This window comes from Trachymyrmex cornetzi, unplaced genomic scaffold (genome assembly GCF_001594075.2).
Source record: "Trachymyrmex cornetzi isolate Tcor2-1 unplaced genomic scaffold, Tcor1.1 scaffold361, whole genome shotgun sequence".
Lineage (NCBI taxonomy): Eukaryota > Metazoa > Arthropoda > Insecta > Hymenoptera > Formicidae > Trachymyrmex > Trachymyrmex cornetzi.
The window spans coordinates 161,732-182,325 of record NW_017298332.1 but is presented as its reverse complement, the minus strand read 5'-3'; the positions used below and the strand labels follow the sequence as shown (position 1 = coordinate 182,325).

General features: G+C 34.1%; 4 protein-coding genes across 10 annotated transcripts in view; 2 read left to right on the top strand and 2 right to left on the bottom strand.

Annotated features, from left to right (window-relative positions):
• LOC108763484 (Ankyrin-repeat, SH3-domain, and Proline-rich-region containing Protein) overlaps positions 1–5,580 on the top strand; it is a 102,080-nt gene extending 96,500 nt beyond the window's left edge. For 5 of the 6 annotated variants that reach the window (XM_018511136.1, XM_018511135.1, XM_018511137.1 and 2 more), the window contains 5 exons: positions 4–1,564; positions 2,834–3,610; positions 4,014–4,180; positions 4,264–4,463; positions 4,965–5,580. In XM_018511136.1, the coding sequence (XP_018366638.1) occupies positions 4–1,564; positions 2,834–3,610; positions 4,014–4,180; positions 4,264–4,463; positions 4,965–5,003 (2,744 nt within the window). In that variant the 3' untranslated portion in view covers positions 5,004–5,580. The remainder of the gene's footprint in view (positions 1–3; positions 1,565–2,833; positions 3,611–4,013; positions 4,181–4,263; positions 4,464–4,964) is intronic. The other variant, XM_018511134.1, reaches the window with a different exon arrangement.
• A 2,043-nt stretch (positions 5,581–7,623) lies between these two features.
• Positions 7,624–10,455, bottom strand: LOC108763475 (uncharacterized). The gene is made up of 5 exons (XM_018511120.1): positions 10,196–10,455; positions 8,980–9,151; positions 8,445–8,910; positions 8,030–8,256; positions 7,624–7,875 (listed from the first exon to the last, which is right to left on the bottom strand). The coding sequence occupies exons 1-5, from the start codon at positions 10,290–10,292 to the stop codon at positions 7,800–7,802; spliced, it is 1,038 nt and encodes a 345-aa protein (XP_018366622.1). The 5' UTR covers positions 10,293–10,455; the 3' UTR covers positions 7,624–7,799.
• A 570-nt stretch (positions 10,456–11,025) lies between these two features.
• On the top strand, positions 11,026–15,310 carry LOC108763462 (40S ribosomal protein S10). 2 transcript variants are annotated; one of them, XM_018511103.1, is made up of 5 exons: positions 11,026–11,080; positions 11,170–11,510; positions 11,590–11,697; positions 14,537–14,681; positions 14,934–15,310. In XM_018511103.1, the coding sequence occupies exons 2-5, from the start codon at positions 11,173–11,175 to the stop codon at positions 15,267–15,269; spliced, it is 927 nt and encodes a 308-aa protein (XP_018366605.1). In that variant the 5' UTR covers positions 11,026–11,080; positions 11,170–11,172; the 3' UTR covers positions 15,270–15,310. The 2 variants fall into 2 exon arrangements, with proteins under 2 accessions (XP_018366605.1, XP_018366604.1); XM_018511102.1 differs by lacking the exons at positions 11,026–11,080; positions 11,170–11,510; positions 11,590–11,697 and adding an exon at positions 13,995–14,079.
• A 742-nt stretch (positions 15,311–16,052) lies between these two features.
• Positions 16,053–17,915, bottom strand: bc10 (BLCAP apoptosis inducing factor bc10). The gene is made up of 2 exons (XM_018511118.1): positions 17,728–17,915; positions 16,053–17,642 (listed from the first exon to the last, which is right to left on the bottom strand). Exon 2 carries the CDS (start codon positions 17,546–17,548, stop codon positions 17,306–17,308), a length of 243 nt encoding a protein of 80 aa, XP_018366620.1. The 5' UTR covers positions 17,549–17,642; positions 17,728–17,915; the 3' UTR covers positions 16,053–17,305.
• Positions 17,916–20,594: the final 2,679 nt, after the last annotated feature.

The following is a 20,594-nucleotide window of genomic DNA, read 5'->3' as shown; positions in this document are numbered from 1 at the left end:
TAGGACAATCTCAATTATTAGGAAGCAATCAACAGCAACAGCAGCACAATCAAAATCTTGGCAACCAACCCACGACAATCCAATCGAGTTGCAACTACAATAACAATAACAACAACAACAATAACAGCAACAATCTCATCTGTAATACTGTGCATAACTTTAGCCCGGACAATTTGTCGCAAGGTCTTCGTCTTCACCAAGGTCATCAGCATCAACAGCAATCGCAGACGCAGCAACAGCAGCAGCATCAAAATGGCAATCTCCAGCAGAAGCAACACAACGTGACCAGCATTAGCGGTGCATCAACGACGTCGAATCTCGTAGGTGTTACCGTTCCGTCGATCATACAAACCACGCAGAACCAACATCGAAATCTGCAACAGACCGTAGGTGGTCATCAAAAACCAGTGTCGAGCGTGGCACCAAGTTTTTCGGTCAAGTCACAGATCTATCAAACCTCCTCGACCAAGATCCATCCAGTTATGCCGCAGACATTGAGCTTACTGGGTCGTGGACATAATAATGCGGCGCAAAACTACATCGGCAACAATCAGCAGTTAGTGACGGCGAATACCCAGCTACAATCTAGTGCTGGGAATCAAGAAGCAAATTATAGACATGGTTATTCCGTTGCTCAACAGCAGCAGCAACAGCAACAACAGCAGTATCCAAATCAGACGACGAACATTCACGCGTCTTCTCCGGCAGCCGTATATCAGATCCAGAATTCGTCCAATCTCGTTGGTATTCACGGCACCGCTACGACTTTCGGCAATTCTTCCCAGAAGTATAATCAATCGTCACAAGTGTTGAGTCCTAACGATCTCGGGCAAAGCCAGGATCAAATACTGAACAATCAAAAAACTAAATTTGAACCGAGCAAGAATCAGGACAAGTTCGAACATGCATTACCGCCTAACAATAAACATGAACAGCAGCAGATTAGATATGATCAGAATCTCACAGGCAAGTACGAGATACAGCAACAGAGTAGCAAGCACGATCCAACTGGAAGTCAAGCCAAACATGACCAGCATCTGCACAACATTAAGTACGAACCTGGTTGTCAGAATTCGCAACAGTATGCCAAACATGAGCAGCAGCAGCAGCAGCAACAGCACGAGGGAAGATTGTCGAACAAGTATGATCACAATCCAACATTCAAACACGAATCTTCGAGTGCCAGTCAATACAAATCGGAGTATAAACCTGAGCCGAACAAGTATGAGAGTAGTGGCCAGAGCAAATTCGAGATGGTGTCAGCCAAATATGAACCAAATTCCACGACGAAACACGCGGTTGATCATGTGACCGCCAAGTTCGAAATCCCCGCGAAAACACCGGACAGGCCATTCGAATTTGACAAGCCGGCGACGAAGAGCAGCGACAGCGAGAGAAAGAATTTCAATGAGCCGCGAATAGAGGATAAGACGAAACCGGCATTGCCGCCGAAACCGAGCAAACCGAATCCGCCGCCAAGACTTACTCATCACGAGAAGATTGATGTGTCGTCATCCGAAGGAATCAGCGAGTGCAAGATGACTAACACAAATCTCAATTCAAGGTTCGTACATGCTTCTAATTTTTAAATGATAATCCTGTAAGAAGTAAGATAAAATTAGATATGAAGATGCATAGTAAACTTTGAGAATTATGATCTTATGTTATATTCTTATTACATTGACTGTCTCTATTAAAGTGTACTATATGTATAAATAAGTACTTTGTTAAATAGTTCCACTGTAAAAGAATTTTGGAAAAAAAAGTTCCAAAATTTAAGATCATATTTCATTAGACACCTTATACATAAATTAAAATAGTTAACAATTTTTAATATAAACAGAGATTTCGCGCTTATAAAAAATGCTTGTGAATAATTTATTCTCAAATATTTCATTCAAATATATATCCTGAAAATATTTTAAAATATTTATTATTATTTATAATAAAATGTACAAAAGGCTTTTGTCCGTGTTGTAATTTAAATCTGTTTAAACACTGCATTCTCTTCACACCCCTCGTAGAATTACAATATTATCAAGGAATTCATCGAACAATTCACGCGGACTCGGATTGCGGAATGACAAAACAATTACTGGGTTAATTATAAATGTTAATTAGTTCGCGATCGATTTGGCCAGTGAATCGAAGCCTGTCTCGAATAATAGACACCGAAATAGAATCGCGGCTCCGCGGAGACGACATGGGCCCGCGCTCCTCTTAGTGTTCGTGAGTTCTCCGATCAGTGCACGCCAGTGATACATACGATTAACGTGCCTGCAATTGCCAGGAGATGATTTCGTGCATGATTAGTCGCGAATCGATGCTCAATTACGCGGCTGTTAATAACATCTGTCTATTGGATGGTTAATGTTGATAGACATATTAAGCGACAGCCACATCAGATACAATCGTGTAATTTTGTCGTAGTATTTATTTGTGCCCTTTACGATTTATATGCAGCCGACCGACGATTCGATACAATTATTCAAGATTTACAAAATATTGAATGGGATTTTGGCGTTGCAAATTATATTCGGTTTCCCTTTTGTCAGAATCGATAGAGAATTGTAAGTCTTGATCTGGACAATTCATTATTTATATTTTACCTTCTGTTGAAGTTTTTGTAATATAATACCCCAAGCACAATATTCAAATTAATTAATTTTTCAAGATTAATATACTTAATTTAGACTAGAAATAAAATTATTTAATTTAATTAGCTAACAATCTTTCATCGTTCTCAATTCATCCATATGTAATCAATAATGTAATAATGATTCAATTAATTATTAATTTTCTGATTTCCAAATTTGTTTTGTAAATCTCGTAGGTCGGATAAGGACGAGGAAATACCGCCGATTCCTACGTCAGAACCGCCTGAATCTCCCACGGAAACGCAACTGGCCAATCATCAGATTATCAAAGCTCGGCCGTTAACGCTGAAGAAAGTACCGATATCAGAGCAACCGAAACTGAGATACGCCAAATCCAATGTTCACGTGTCGATAAATCGCCGAATTGAGATGCCCCCGGCCTTCTTGTTTCCGGAGACAGAAATTCCGGCGGATCTCATGCAGACTGATCAACAACAGCAGCAACAGCAACATCAACAGCAAATCATCGATACTACGGACAGTTGCAAGATTACCAACGAAGATAATATCGGTGACGGCGAGAGACTGGAGGAAGCGGACATCATCGACGCTCTGAATGTAATCAACATAGAGGACAAGCCGACGAAGATGAAGACCGACTCGGAATTGACCGGGGGAACCGGAGGTGAAATGGAGATAGACGGAAGCAAGATATCGGAAGTAATGAGGAGGAAGAAGGGAAATCTCAAATCGACGAGCACGGGAGGCGGTGGTGGCAAGGTCAATCTGTCCAGGCGGGTGTCGTTCGATCCACTGGCGCTGTTACTCGACGCTAGTCTCGAGGGAGAACTCGAGCTCGTAAAGAAAACCGCGAAAGAGGTCGCCAATCCGAGCTCCGCCAATGATGAAGGTATTACCGCTCTGCACAACGCCATATGCGCCGGTCACCTCGAGATCGTCAAATTCCTCGTAGAATTCGGCTGCGATGTCAACGCCCAGGACAGCGATGGATGGTAAATTGAACACTGTAGATTTTTTTTTTTTTTTTCGACAATGCGTGCAAGAGAATATTTTGCTAAATGAAGATGGATAAACAAAATCCTCTTCACTTGATTTCAAGTAGCTTTACTTAATAGAATTGTGATTTAAAGTCTACAAAAAATATATGATATTATAATATAATTGAAAATTAAAATATAGTCTTTAATAAATTCTTAAGAAAAATCTGATCATAAAAGAATTCGTTATTAAAAAGTTAGAAGGGATTATATATAAAATTTAAAAGCCTATATTGTAATATGTATTGTTCTAAAAAAAAATTATTGGTTTATATACAAAATAAAATCTGCTATAAACATTTAAATATTTTTAAATATTTTTAAATCTGCTATAAACATTTAAATATTTTTCACATAGGACGCCGTTACACTGCGCCGCCAGTTGTAACAATTTATCTATGGTGAGATTCTTGGTCGAACATGGTGCTTGCATTTTCGCAACCACCCTTTCAGATCACGAGACCGCCGCGGAAAAATGTGAGGAGGACGAAGAAGGATTCGACGGATGTTCGGAATATTTGTACAGTCAGTATCATCGGGGCAAAGTTTAAAATCAATTGTGGTACAAAGGATATATTTGTGAAAAAACATCTTTTTTGTACACACAGGTGTTCAAGAAAAGTTGGGGATTATGAATAACGGTCAGGTATATGCGGTTTTCGATTACGAGGCCCAACACGCTGACGAACTCTCATTGAAGAACGGCGACTCCGTCATCGTACTTCGGAAGGGAGATGATAACGAACGGGAATGGTGGTGGAGCAAACTTGGACATAAAGAAGGCTACGTACCTCGGAATTTATTGGGGGTAAATATAACTGATCATAAGTAACTGATGATAAGCGAGATTAATATTTTTTCAAGTTAAGCAAAATATCGCGAAATTGCATTTTATAATATACTACATCAAAATATTTAGATTTTTTAAGAAATATACTTTACACATGAATATCAAAAAACATTGCTAAGTATATGCCAAAATATATTTTATAAATATAAAAAATAAATTTCAAAAAATTTTATGTAGCAAAATTCCAGATCCACATTTCAAGTATATAATTTTAAATATTACTTTTCAAGAGTAATATTTAATAAAAATATATATTAGTAATAAAAATATATATTAGAAAGTTTATATTAGAAATATATATTTTTATTAAATATTACTCTTGAAAAGTAATATTTAAAATTATATACTTGAAATGTGGATCTGGAATTTTGCTACATAAAATTTTTTGAATATTTTAAATATTTTTACTAATTCTAATAATGCGTGTGAGACATAAGAATGTTGCATTATATGTTTCAGTTGTATCCCAGAGTGCAGCCAGCGAAAGCGGTTGATTAAAATGTTCGCAGAATATCCGATGATTACGACAGTATTTGACTTGCAGCTTTATCTTGTTAATTGTTATAACACGATACATAGGCACATTAGTAAATATTTAATAGCATTGCCATCCGAACGGATACGGATACCGCAAAGAGGGAATCTACCCAATTTTTTAACAAGTGTAGTAATCTTCTAATTACACAGCACGCGTATGTCATTTTTCTTATAGCTTATAAAATGTGATTGCGTCATCGTGGATTTTAATGATTTTAATCGGCTACGATTTGCCATGAATCCGCGAGTCGAATGATCGTACAGATACACGTCACCCGTTATTGACGATGTATAATATATGGCAATGCATTTCCTTATAACTTTTTCTCACATTTTAGATAAGACAGATGTTTTAATAACGGATTGCACAACTATTGGTCGAATGTCTATCCGATTTTACATTTGTCAATTTATAGCTGCACAGGCATTCTCAACTCAACTTTCTGTTTGAAAGTTTAATTAAGAATTGAGAGACATGTCGTGTCTCTCACTTACACTCGTAAACCATCAAATTATTTATATAGCGATATATTTTTAACATACATTTATTCGAATATCGTGATTTGTTTCGAAAAAAAGAATTTTATTTTTTTATTATATACAGGCTTTTCTGGGATTGACAAAAATGCACGCATAGCTTTAATTCTTGTGAAATTTCGAGATGATTTTTGTTAACGTGTTTCCCGCTCTGTAGCAAGTTAAGTTTTAGATAAGCAAATAAATAATGGAATATTATTCATTGTTTAATGTAAAGTGTATTTTATTTTCGTTTTTGTACAAAATTTTAATTTAAGCCTTTAGTTTTTAAGATATATTGTATGTCTAAATTTGATAAGTTGTGAAAAAATAATCGCGTGCGAATTATTCTTGTGACTGTCTCGAAATTTCACAAGTCCTATATGTTCATTTTTCATCGGTTTTGGATCATCCTGTAAATGCATAAGCATTGGCTTTACGAGTTTTATCGCTTTAATTTGCTTCACCTAAATGCTTAAGTTTAGATGAGGTCAGATTATATTGTTTCATTACTTGCCCAGAATATTTTGGTATGTATTGTCGAAGTCTCGCGGATTTCGTTCATTCGATCTCCGATCTTTTTTTTAAAGTTGTTCCTAAACGACGCGTAACGTAATCTTGCCGACACGCACGATGAACGATACGAGATAGCGTTTCAAACGACGATGTGCAATTATAAGAAAAAACGTAAATAGGGTACTAAAGAAATATCGATGATACGTTTCGATTGCGCCCAATCATGTTTCTGTTTCGATATATACACACATATATATATATACATACATATATATATATATGTGTGTGTGTGTGTGTGTATGTGTATATATAAAATGCCTGATTTGTCATATAATATTTAGATGGGCATGTTACAAGATAACGATCATCTCTCGATTGAATAGACCACTGTTAGGAATTTTCTAAGCACGCTATTATGCTCTTGTAATAGATATGTACAGGTGTATCATATATGCGAACGCGAGCTGCTTAGAGAATTTCTGACTGTTTGTCAAGTGACATATGTGCCTTTCGAAAGTAATAATGGATAGGTTATGTAAGAAAGTACGGTATATTATGACGAATAAATTGTTTTTAATAAAAAAAAAAACGATTTTTGTGTTAGTTCATTTCCTGTCTGGTGATTTATAATAAATACGTTAAAATTACACTATAAATACATATAAACGCTAATTACAATTGCATTGGTCGTACAAAAATATTCTCATAATATATAAAAATATTATTCGGCGATACGATGATTTCGATACCTTTAAATATATTATGTTCTAATAAATAGAGAAAGATTGCTATACAATACAACACAGAACAGTGCTCGACTGCTTAACATAAAAATGTCTTTGATTCTATATACACTAAATTATACATCTTTGTTTCAGTGAACTTATTTCATACAAAAGAAATGTATAATTTATATAAGAGAGGTAAAAGTATACGCAAAAATGTACATAAGAATAATTTTACAACAAAATTATGATGCCATTTATGCAAATTATCCAAACAAAATCTAATTCTAAGTAAGTTATTCTTTCTTATTTACACTTTTACAAATGTACCAATTAACAATATCCTTTTAAGTGAAAAGATTGATCTTTCTACTATTTTGTATGGAGTATCAATTATTTCTTTAGTAGCAATCTCTCGCTTCTTTATTACTCTCAATACTACTTGTATTCTCAATAAATGTTTTTATTAGAAAATTTAATTTGTACTTATTTTCTGTACTCTTAAATTGTAACAATTATCGATAAGTTAACAATTTTCTTTCATCTATGGGTTAATATAAATTATTTATAGTTTTTTAAATAAAAATAGTTTAAAGAAAGTATCGAAACAAATTCAATTTTTGTATCATCTAACGTCGAAAAAGTGAATAATATATATCAGCATATTTTTCATATATATTATCCACATATCAATGTGCGCATAAGCACAGTCGTTGACTGGATAAATATGTAAATATAAAACATTTGTTTTACGTCGATATATATACATATACAGGATAATTCAAAATGTTTAATGTTATATGTATAAAAACAAAAATCTTTTCCATTTTCCATTTTTAAAGTTATGTCTACAACAACTTCACTGGTCATTTCTATCACCGGTTAATACTGGTTAATTCTATCTCAAATATCCTGTATACGAATACATGTCAATATTAGGCTATCACACGGAAAAAATATTTAAATAGAATTATCATGTACGATCTCGTAGAAAGGAAACTTAAATCTCGTTTCCTTCCTTTACTATCTGTAGGCAAATTTGAAAATCTTCACATTCTGCAGCTATAGTTTTGAGACTGAAAATAATTAATTAGTAATCAATGCTCAAAAATTATCAATTTTATAATTCTGGATTAAGTCTGATATACCGCTTTCTTATATTATCTGCAATCTGTAAGAAAGAATAGAAAAAAAAGAGAAAAGTTGAAAATTGCTTTTTATTTTACATACCTTTCAATGTAAATGTTTAGAGCCGATGTTTCAAAATTCCCTCTTCTTATAGCTTCAGTACAAAATTGCGATAGATTCTTGAAGCATTTCCGTGTGATGTTATGAGAACCCTGATTTTCCCATTCTGGTAATTCCCTAGTAATTTTCCATGCTTCTAGTGCATAGCGGATTAATGAAATCCAGTGTTGAGACTCTTGCAATATTCTTCCTTGATCATTCAGAGTTTTCTAAAGAAATGAATTACAAAAACACAAGAAAAAAAATTGTTATTAATGTTTAGTAAGTTGAGTAATAGTTATATAATTAATTGATTAAATTCTTATATATAAACAAAGGAGGAAACTAAAATCTCGCACAAATAAAATAGTTTTATTATCTTAATTTGATATTGTAATATATACATATATGAACGAACCTGAAATGCATCCAAATGTATGTAAGCATGACTATACGAGGAATCATCAATCAAATTGGAAACTAATACAAGACTGGCGTAAATATTTTGCCGTAGGACAATTAATTTTTCTATCAATGGCTGAATATCCGCAATCGGCATATTCTTGGAAAGAAAATTACGAAGCTTCTCGTTCTCGCGCAGCGTACCTTCGTCTTGCGCGTATACCAGCTCCATAATCATTTGCACGAGTTGCTCGTGACTGAGACCACGCAAACCATTTGCCAAATTATCATTGGATCGTACTCTCGACGAATTTGCTGCGTCTAATGACATTCGAGAGGGTAACGACGTTTTCTTACTCTCCGGTATAGTGAAACTGGATTGGCGAGTATCGATAAGAGAGAGCCTCTTTCTAGCAGCATCCCTCAATACAGTTTTTGATGTCGATGGATTTTTAACTGGTGTGCGGTCTCTGGAACTCAAACTGATTGCCAAAGATTATCAAAGATGTTATTAGTTTAGTATTATAAATGTACATGCAGATATATTATACCTAAACAAACTACATCGCTTGTTGGTATCGAGATCAGGGGACCAAACTATAGACCTTCGTCGACCTCTCTTTTGAATGACAAGTTCATCGGGACTCTGTGGTGAATTCCAATCATCAGGTAATCTGTTTAGCCAATTCTGTAGTGTGCTCACATCCATGTTATGATATGTTGCTGAAATACATTTCACAAATTATCAAAATATCTCAAGCTGTATAATAAATACAGGTCTGTTTTTCATTCCTATACTAAAACTTCTTTCCTTTCATCAAATATCAAATATATACATATTTCATTTTAAGTTCTAAAAGTGTCTTATAGAAAACATGTTTTATACATATAAGAATATAATATGCAAGTATAAGTTAAACAAGCAAGATAAGGACATGGATGTACATACGTCCAAAAGCTCCAGATAAAAAAAGAGAAAAATTTATTTTAACCCTCTATCTTTATCTTTCTGTTACTATAATACCAACGAGAACTTTGTAAAAACGCTCGGGTCAAAAAAGATCCGAACATGGTTAAAAGGTTGAGAAAATGATTGTAGACTAGTATAGTTGATTCTTTAAGACCATCTTAAGTAAGAGAGAGATCTTAGGTCAGTATTCATAGGGTGGTATTCATAGTCCGTTTTTATTTTAAAACCATCATAAATAATGTCTTAAGATGCTAATATGGTTCTTTAATTTGTTCATGACATCTTAAGACTGTACTTAAGACGGTTTTGAAATAAGAACTGACTATAAAAGTATAATCCTAAATTGTCATAATCACCGTATTAGCATCTTGAAATATTACTTAAAGTTATCTTAAAATAAAAACTAGCTATGAATACTGGCCATAGTTTAATATTTAAGACTGTCTTAAGAACAATCTTGAGTTGTTATAAACAATCACAAAGCTGTATTAGTATCTTAAAACATTAAACAGTCTTAAAATAAGAATAAACTGTGAATATCAGTCGAAAATCGTATTAACATCTTAAGACATTATTTAAAACTGTCTAATAAGAACGAACTATGAATACCGGCCGTAGGATTGTTATGGTTCACGAAAATCCGGCATACGAGGTTAGTTAGATTTTCGCAACGTCACGCTCGCGAAAATTGAGTCTGGTGCAAAAACGCGTCGGACATAAGAAGATACGACAACGATATTTTTGTGAAATCAGGGAGAAAAGGCACGACGTGACAACGCTCGAAGTATGGAGCGCACCTGGTGTCGAATTGGCGGGAATCACCAGCGGACCCTCGAGACGTGACTGTCTCGCGCGAGGAGAAGGGGCCAGAGTTTCTCGCAGCTGTCTCGCCATCGCAGTTCACGCGGCGATGTCCCCCGACGTTGCCGCGAAGAAATTTGGAGAGTTTCAGTTACGGGACCGCAACAAAACAACTGTCAATAATAGATGCCCACAAGTAGTCAACTGCTGTCAGCCGGTGTTATTGTCGTTCACTATCACCTGCTATAATGCTGTCACTGATTACACAACACACAGATAGGCTGCGTTCGGAAATATCACCCAGATGACCCTGTGTATCACCTTATCTTTATTTAACATTGGGTGAACAACAATGGCCTCGTTTACACCGAGGGTTCGTCGTTCGATTCGAGTCGAAAGGTTTGTTCGCGTCGCATGCTCCAACATACTTCCTCCAACTGTAGCTCCTAATCACTCAAACGCGCTTGTTAAGCTGGAAACACAATAGACACAGGCAATAGGCACAGGCAACAGGGAATAACGAGTCATCCAATCAGAGCTTTGGGGTATAAGTTCAATATTATAACCCAGAGCTCTGATTGAACGGCTCGTTATTCCCTGTTGCCTGTGCCTATTGCCTGTGTCTATTGTGTTTCCAGCTTTAGAGTGAGTAGGAGCTATGGTAGGAACATGTTGAAGCATGTTGGAGTATGTGACGCGAACAAACCTGTTTTCGGCTTAAAGGCCCGTTCAGACGGACGCACAATCACATATGCACATTTCACGCTTCACGAAGAAAAAATCAACCACAAATTTGGATTTTTGGAGCAAAGATTGCAAGAGACTGCTGTATTGTGTTTGGTTCTTTTCTTCTAATTTCTTGTACCGTCTATTAAATATACGTACGTTTATTTTATCTCAGCTTTGTAATTATTTTCTCCGAAGTATTTAATCATCGTTTTTATAAGTTTTAATAACTAATAATTTTTAGGTTATGCACAAGTTTCGGAAAATATCCCAATTGAACAAACGAAGGGAACGAACATTGAATGTTCGCCTTCCTCACGTAATAAAGGATAAAAAAGAAATTGAACAGTTATTTGAAGGTAATTTTCATATAAAATTACCACGACAGTCCAGTAAATCATGCCACATCATCTTTCCTACCGTGAAAGAGAAGATTAAAAATTATAAACTTGCAAAGGGTAAAATGACTGATGGCAAGCGAATTGTTATTCAACCATTGCGTGAGATTGTATTTAAAAAAGAAACCAATACAAGAAAAAAGGTTTTTATACCTGAAATTAAACCGGACATTGAAGTAACAAAAACGTAAGAATCACTTGCTTGACTCATAACTTTATTTTACACAAGATTACTAATATTTCATACATATTTTATACTTTTACAGATTATTTATCTCAAATGTAACAAGTGGTACAAAATCACATGAAATAAGAGGTGCCCTTCCTGGATGTGTTGGTGTTACTTTATTAAAACTTTACAATAAAGATTTTAGGTAAGTACAATTTATATATATATATATATTAAATAATATTAAACCTATTTTTATTAAATTTATAACTTTGCTGTAATGGCACAATATATACTACATATACATATATGTATATTAGGTACCACGGAAAGTGTCTTTTTTTCAAGAGATGTTTATAGGAGAAAAAATAACACAACTTTTCACGGTACCTAATATATACATATATATATGCACATGTATGTATTTATGTATATTTATACTTATAATAATGCATTTTTCAATTTATGTAGGAGCGCAATGGTTAAAATGGAAAATATTCAAATAGCAGCAGAATATCTAACTGAAAAGCACAAATGGCCAATCTTAAATGGTCATAAAATATGTATGAAACGAGATACAAGAGCAAAACATAAAAGAGGACGTCCTACAAGTATTCTTAAAATTCACAATAAAAATACAACAGAAAAATGTAAATCTAATAAGACCTTGAATTGTACAGAAGTTAACAACGATGGTAATTAAGAATGTTTAATTAAAATAATTATTGATAACAGAAGTATTATTTCTTTATGATTCTCCAAATAATAAAAAATCTGGAAAAATCGGTAACTTTCATTTGCCTGATTTCTCAGGATTTAAAAAAATAATTATTAATTAATTACCATAGATATTTTTTCTTGAAATTCAAATTACCTTCAAATTAAATCACAATGAATTTCTGTCGTATGTCTGTTTTGAAACTTACTGATAAAAAAAAATACAATATTAGAAATACAATAGAGATTATACTGCAACCTAAAAATAAGTTAGAAATGCTGCAAAATTAATATATGGTTATATAATGTAGTACAACATGGTATTCATTTGTGTATGTAGCATTGTTTCTCACCTAAAAAGATTATATTTGAAAGAAAACCAATTCTTGTTATCGTAACATTGATGTTTGACCAGCAAATAATAAATGGAGTACAGACACATTTTGATATTGAATCTTTTTGCTATCAAGAAATTCATATTTAATTTCATATTTCCTTAAGAAAATCCATGATATAGTATAATTTAAATTGTGTGTATATATAAAATATATTGTAACAAGATATAACTTAACTATTTATATCGCAAGCTTTAAAAAGTTTCAGTGACAAGTAATATTTTAACTCTTAAGATACTACGACTCTATGACATCTTAAGACTGTATTTAAGATTATCTTAAATATAAAAGTTTATTATAAATACTGGCCGATGTGTTATCCCGATACTACCATGGCATAAAGTTAATGCAAGTAATTCCAGCTTGTCGAATAGTAAGCGCTGATTATTAACATATTGGATTTATATCTGTGGTAGAATAAGCTTATTAGCTCCAGCAGCCAGTGATAATAATGGTAGAATGATTATTCAACCGACCTATGTACGCCAATAATTTAAGATTTAAAGAAATACCTGACTGGATGCCTGATTAAATATTAGAATATAATAAGGATCATTAAATTTGAAATTGAATTGAATTCCGAATAAAATCATCTATGAGAGAAGTATATTTGAAACTATCACACATAGATTTCTCAATGATGGAAACTTTCCAACAAAAGACACAAATTGACACAAAAGGCATCCTGTTCTTGTTCGATAATCAGTAAGAAACAAAGAATGATTCTTGTGTTGATTTGTGCTTCTGTTGGAAAACTCCTAATATTGATCACATATAAGTGATAACTATTAATAAAATAATAACATAGAATCTTCTCTAATCCTGTTTTAGCTAAAGTCGTGTATTTGAATGATGAATCTATGTGATGATGTATATTCTGATGAAAATTCTCTATAAACCTGTATTATATAATTCTAAAGACCATATTTTACGTTTTTTATCTAGTTAAAAATTGCGCCAAAAATCTTGCAGGTATACAATTTATGCATATATAATACATATATGTATGCATGTGTACATACATATGTGCATACACAATATTTATGCATACGTTCATATGTGCACAATTTCCGAACTTTGACACGTGATTGGTCATTTTTATATCATGAACTGTGGACCAATCTTTAGAAAAGGTTTGTCATATGCCTGAACAATGCTTAAAATCTCAAAAAATGTATACACTTAAAATGAGATAAATCCATGATAGTATAATTTAAATTGTGTGTATAGAATATATTGTAACAAGATATAACTTAATTATCTACATTGCGCAAGCCTTAAAAAGTTTCATGTTTTGATGTTGAAAAGAGAAAACGTAAATGCTGAGTGCAAAAAGTGCAAGTGGCGCGATAGAAATACAGTTATTCCCGTTCATCTCGAATTATTCGAGATATCGTATATCGATATTGTCCACGAGTCACACGAGCGAAAGTGAATGGTTCTTTCCGACAACAGGCGCACGTTGAAATCGTCAAGTAGGTTGACTTTTCAGCGATATCCGTTTTAATCCTATTTATTTATAAAAATCACAAGAAAGCAAAAAGTTTATCAAAATCCATAAATTGTCCAAATCAAGTATATTTCATTATATTCAGTTTTTATATATGTTGTTATGTGAGTATTTACGAATTGTATACGTCTCATTCTCGTATGATTTTCTTCAATAAATACTCGTTTTTTAGTATTATTTATATAATTGTAGCTATGCAAACCGTAATTTTGAAACGTAACTTAGAATAGTGCAGCTGTATTATCCTGTAATATCTGTATTTTGTTATTGCTATACATAACCTTGTTATGTATAGCAATAACTAAATACAGATAGTATACATAACTACATAACTAAGGATAGTATACCTTTCAGTATTGTTTTTAGGCTATAACATTTATTATACTAATATGTATTAAATCATTTTTATTTTCGTTTCACAGAATGTTGATGCCAAAAAAGAATCGTGTAGCTATCTATGAGTACCTTTTCAAGGAGGGAGTCATGGTAGCGAAGAAGGATTATCATGCATCGAAACATCCAGAATTAGAAAATATTCCTAATCTTCAAGTCATTAAGGCTATGCAGGTAAAAATTTTCACTATTTCCTTTTTATTGCTCTATAAACTATCATTGGTCGCGTTCAGCAGACTCAACTGTTGTGGAGCAGATCCGTGAGCACTCGCTATTATTGGTGTATTCTTCTAAATCAATAGCAGCGAGTGCTCACGGATCCACTCCACAACAGTTGAGTCTGCTGAACGCGACCATTAACTCATACATTAATGTAAATTAAAGTTTCCAGTGTATGTATATATACTTACCTATCTATCTTTTTAGTCTTTAAAGTCTAGAGGATACGTCAAAGAACAGTTTGCATGGCGACATTTCTATTGGTACCTGACAAATGATGGTATCGAATATCTACGTGGATACTTACATTTACCACCTGAAATTGTACCCTCCACCCTTAAGAAACAACCAAGATCCGAAACTACAAGACCAAGACCTGCGGCAACTAGGAGCGAAGGCTCAAGACCAACAGAAGATCGTGCGGGATATAGACGAGGACCAGGTGGTCCTCCAAATGCCGGTGACAAGAAGGCAGATGTTGGTGCAGGTACTGGTGATCTCGAGTTCCGTGGTGGTTTCGGTCGTGGAAAAGCTCTTCAGTAATTTTTTTTTAATATAAAATAAATATGCTTTAAAAAACAAAACTGATATGTTATTTTTATTTTAACATTTAATACATGTGATACTTTCATCAATGTGTTTCTAATATATGGTATGCATTGAAGAAAAAGAAACAAATTTACTTGATTGGGGATTTCTTTATTACTCTTAGTATATTTATAAACTTACAGTTCTTATATTTATTTCTTTGTAAAGTTTCTCAGTTTGTTTTTACAGTTTATATTTGGAAGCGATGTAGGTATGATTACAAACCAATAATATTATGGGAAAGTTGAACATATTTTTAATGCTAATTCGTTTCAACAAACAAATCTATCGTGTCTAATCGAAGTTTCCCAATCAAAGTCATCACAGATTCTTTATTTGTGCTTACATACCAAGGAATATAAATACAATTTTTGTATAGTTGCAAAAATTCCTGGTCAAGCTTTCACTCGAATCTGAATAAAAAAAATGTGTCTAAGACTACTGTAGCTTTTGCAACTTTGCTAAAGGAATTCCTTGTTTTATGTCAAAATATTACAATATAAGCTTATACGATAGATGCAGGAAGATAATTGACCTTTACATATATACTTCAGAGACATCACATATAAAAGATTTACCGACATGACTTAATGTTTTAGTTCAATTTTTATCCATATTCATAAACTATTATATGGATAATAATTTTTGGTTACTATGATTACCTATATTATTTACATTGATAATGCTACTTATGCTAAATTAGATAATTATATTAACACTTGTGGATAGCAAGTAAATTTACAATCATAAATATAGCACAGAATTTGTATCTCACTTAAATCTTTTTATGAGGCATACAAATTAAAAAATAAATACGATTTATACTTCTGACAACATAAAACCAAACCAGCAATACAAAAGACATACTTCACATTGAATTTTAATTCTACACACTATATTTTAGTTAGAGCAGATTTGACAAGTACTTAATTTGAGAAATTTTAGTCTCATATAACACTCGCTTAGCTAAATTTTATAATATTTGCGCGCTACAATATTTCAATTTTTATTATTTTAAATCAATCGACATTTTCTAATTAGTTCTATATAGATAAACAACTTGCCAAATTTTCATGTTTTTACTAAATGATAACATTTTAAATTTCGAGATGCTTCAGTTTCCGTATGCGTGTCACTTTGATACCAAGAGCATTGTACATATTGTGTGAATATATAAAACCCTGTTAAGAGTGTTTGGTTAAAGTATTTAAAAAATTATGTTCATTTTGCATCTGACATCAATAAGCATTTGATATATTGTTTGATGCAAGTAATTTTAACAAAATAAGAATTGCAACTCTATGTAATTGTTATATGTATTTTTTTAATGCATAATGCATAAGGAAGAATATTGGATTCTAATTGGAAAAACATTATTTAGAATCATATTCAAGAGATTGGAATAAAAATTGCCTTTAGAAACTATGGATAAATATAAAGGAATATGCCGTTGCCTGTATAAGCTTCAATTTTTGTTTTATTCTGTTGTAGCAAATGTATTATAATTAATATATGAAATTTGCATCTATTATATAATATATATTAACAAAAAAAGACTACATAATGCTATAATCTGGAAATTTACTTGACTTCAGTCAACAGTTGTGACCAAACTCAAACTATATATGAATCTCATCAAATACATCGTATCACATTTTTGCTTATTCAAAATTTCAAAATTTTAACTCTACATAAATTCAGCATGAAAATGTTCAATAAAACATGACGTTATAGAACGTTAGACTAAAATTTCGATAATTTGAAAAGCTAATCTTGTTAAACCTAAACACTAAAGGCATCGCTTTCACAATACGGACAAAACAGATGCTAGCAAAATACAGATTGAAAAGCTATTTTCGTGTATTATGCCAGAGTATGGAGAGAAAGAGGAAGAGATTGGCAAAAATTCACTCGTGTGTACACGTAATGGAAAAATTTGACAAGGGGATAATTCTCTAAATATTATCAAGTTAAACACAGTTGACATGATCTTAGCCATTGTCGCATCTTACTGTGTCACAATTTGTGCTCCAGAGCAGGCAATTGCCTATTCCACTGTAACAAATGAGGAAGACAGCGGCGAGGAACACGAGACTGCAAATAGTGCAGGGCTTGCGCTCCAGGAAGAAGCCAATCAGATAAAGTGCCATGAACATGACGTGAGTTTGCAGCAGCGCTGGGTTCACGGGTTTCGGTATCAGCAGCACCGGGATCAGCCACTGTAGGCAATACATTTTCTCTGGATCGTATGGGATGGTAAGAGTTACGCTCGTCAGAGTATCGTGACGTTTCTTTCACGTCGGATGATTATCTCATCTACGACAGGACCTTTGGAGAGTAACAACATTAACATTAGAGTGATATTCGATACCTGATAACCTGAATATCCGTCGGTATAGACACCGTTATTAACCTCATTTGGAAGCATCATCACTCGCATACGAGTCAATTCATCATCATCCTTTAACATCGAACGTGCATGTTCGTCATCGATCCTATACGATCAGCCGATCACAGCTCACAGCCGATATACCAACAATTTTGCACAATTAGAAGACTACTTGACAACCACGGATTAAACTATACGCACATGTGACGTCGTGATCAGCTGCGATTGGCTCAGGTGACAAGTGACGATGTCGCGATACGGCATGTGATACGATGTTTGTATCGATCAATGATGGGTGCTTTCCATTTGATGACACGAGTCGACATAAACGTCGTTCTATCCTTGTTGACATACAGAGAGTGACAAAAGGTATGGTCAACACGATGCTACAAATACTTTGAAATGTTTTTTAATTGGTCAGATTGTAAAATTCTTTCTTTTAATTGGTCCATCATATACCCGTATTCATAGTCAGATCTTGTACTTGAGGCTTCCTTAAATTTATCTTTAGATGCTCAGCAGCCAATGAAATAATTCGTAGAGTATCTGATGATAAATTTAGGGAAGCCTTATAGCCCTTCTACCATAAGCCACAAGTCAGAAGTTCTAAGCGATCTTAAATCATAATCGGTGAAGTTGGCCAATAGCCAACTTGAACGACTTGGTTAAGACTGGTTAAGGGTGCCGTCACATGCGGTATAACCTGCGTAAGCGTAACTTGCGTATTCTAGTAATTTACTAGAATACGTTATTTTTTATTTACTAGAATACGTCATTCTGAAAGCCCGCATTCACATTGAGCGTATTTCCCGGAAGATTAGAGAAATGCGGAACTAATGCAACCAATTGCTGAATTTCTGTTGTACACTCTAAGCCCCGATCCTCATACAGGCTGCTTTCCTTTTAGGAGACACAAACTGACACAGTATAACACACTCAAACACAGTTTACCACGCTTAAATGGAACGCGACATGTGCAGTGTGTGTATCGTGTTTACGAACTTTTAATACCTAACCTTAAAAGATTTGAATTTTGACCTTAACGGACATACGAGATCAGATTATTGCAAGGAGTGATGTGTATTTTTTTGAGTAAAGGTACATATGCATCAATTGGTGGAGGTATTCCAAAAAAAGATTTAACATCTTACAAGTTACAAACTTTTCAAAATTATTTTTAAACTTTACAGGTATTTATAAATATTGTATATCAAAATTTTTATCAAATAAAATATATTTAAAAAATAAAGTTTATTATTATTTTTGTTGCTTTTTAAATAAAATATATAAAAATAATAGTATAATATTTGAGGGAAAATTAACAACAATGCAGTGTTTAGCATTCGTCGACTAAGTACCGAGACACTATCGTGTCTCCAGATGCTGAAAACAGAACAAAATGATGGAAATTGATTTGCGGGTGCGTTCTAATATCACTTAATTCATCAAAATTACACTTGAACAGACTCGAAACACACTCTGACTCTGCTCCCGAGCAGAGGCAAAGTGTGTCGACTGAGTTTGAACAAAATTGTAAATGGAAAGCGACGTGTGTCGATTTGTGTCAAGTGTGTCGACTGTGTCTCCTAAAAGGAAAGCAGCCACAGGCAACAGCGTTTTGACACAGAACGCTAATTGGTGAAAAGCCGGTTGTGGGGGTAAAATTTATCCCCATCACCCGTTTTTCACCAATCAGAGTTCGGTGTCAAAGCGCTGTTGCCCGTATGAGGATCCGGGCTAACAGAAATGCTAAATGAATTTACGGGGAGGATCCCGTTTGCCTACAGTTCTAATTGTACACACCACTCATATCAACTGGTGCCTAGTAATTTTTTACTGTTTTGGGGACGCGCGTATTTGGCTATCTTTTAAACGTTAATATCTCGTTAACTATTGCTGACACCTCAAAATGGTACAGGACTTTTTGATTCAGTATAGGCTGATCTACCCACGTATGACAAAAAATGCGGTAGTCGCCAAACACCCTGTATATGAGCGGATGATCGAGTAGTCTAGCAAGACCGCTTGAGCAGGACGGACCTGTGTCTGCCCTGCTTCGGGTATTGCATCATCTCATTAATTTTTTATATTGGTTGTTCTAGTACTTTTCCGCCATTATGCGCAATGAAATACCTTATATTCTTATACCATGATCGGAGCCCTCCCGTATACAGGGTGTTTGGCGACTACCGCATTTTTTGTCATACGTGGGTAGAACAGCCTATACTGAATCAAAAAGTCCTGTACCATTTTGAGGTGTCAGCAATAGTTAACGAGATATTAACGTTTAAAAATAGCCAAATACGCGCGTCCCCCCGACCTACTATTGCCGAAGATTACGGTGGCAAGATTCTAATCCAGCTAGCAATCCAGTAGGAAAACAAGCATCGTGTGCCGCCGGATTTATTCGACGCGTTTTTGCAGGAAATGAAAGAATCTGGCAAAAAAAACGTCGTTCTGTCTTATGATCTGAGATATTAAGCGTTAAAGTTGATGACTATTGAGGTTAGGAAATCTGTCACAGAGGCAAAATGAGGTCTATAATTGTACTGTTCCACATGGGTTTCGACTTTTCACGCGATGCAAAGGGGCGCACGACTTCTATAATTGTACTGTTGCAAAATCGAAACCCTTGTGCATTTTTTCAGACAGAATAAGCTAAAATGAGTCAGAAATTAGATTCGACGCATGGTGGTTCTATCATGTTTCGGCGTAACAACAAAATAGCGCAAAAAGCATAAAGTGACTAGACAGAAACTAATGTTCAAGTGAAATGATATGATTGGGCGGCGCAAGTTACGCTTACGCAAGTTAAGCCGCATGTGAGGCGTCGTCTACAATACACGGAGTAAGAAGTAAGAGTAAGAAATTGACCAATCACAGTCGATTAT

Bases quoted from the DNA above. Each gene is read 5' to 3' on its own strand.
- bc10 (XM_018511118.1), bottom strand. From the start codon at position 17,548: ATGTATTGCCTACAGTGGCTGATCCCGGTGCTGCTGATACCGAAACCC.
- LOC108763462 (XM_018511103.1), top strand. From the start codon at position 11,173: ATGCACAAGTTTCGGAAAATATCCCAATTGAACAAACGAAGGGAACGA. The intron at 11,698-14,536 runs GTAAGTACAATT...TTCGTTTCACAG, and splicing joins CTTTACAATAAAGATTTTAG to AATGTTGATGCCAAAAAAGA. The intron at 14,682-14,933 runs GTAAAAATTTTC...CTATCTTTTTAG, and splicing joins AAGTCATTAAGGCTATGCAG to TCTTTAAAGTCTAGAGGATA.
- LOC108763475 (XM_018511120.1), bottom strand. From the start codon at position 10,292: ATGGCGAGACAGCTGCGAGAAACTCTGGCCCCTTCTCCTCGCGCGAGA. The intron at 9,152-10,195 runs GTGCGCTCCATA...AATGTATTTCAG, and splicing joins TCCCGCCAATTCGACACCAG to CAACATATCATAACATGGAT. The intron at 7,876-8,029 runs GTATGTAAAATA...AATTATTTTCAG, and splicing joins CTAAACATTTACATTGAAAG to TCTCAAAACTATAGCTGCAG.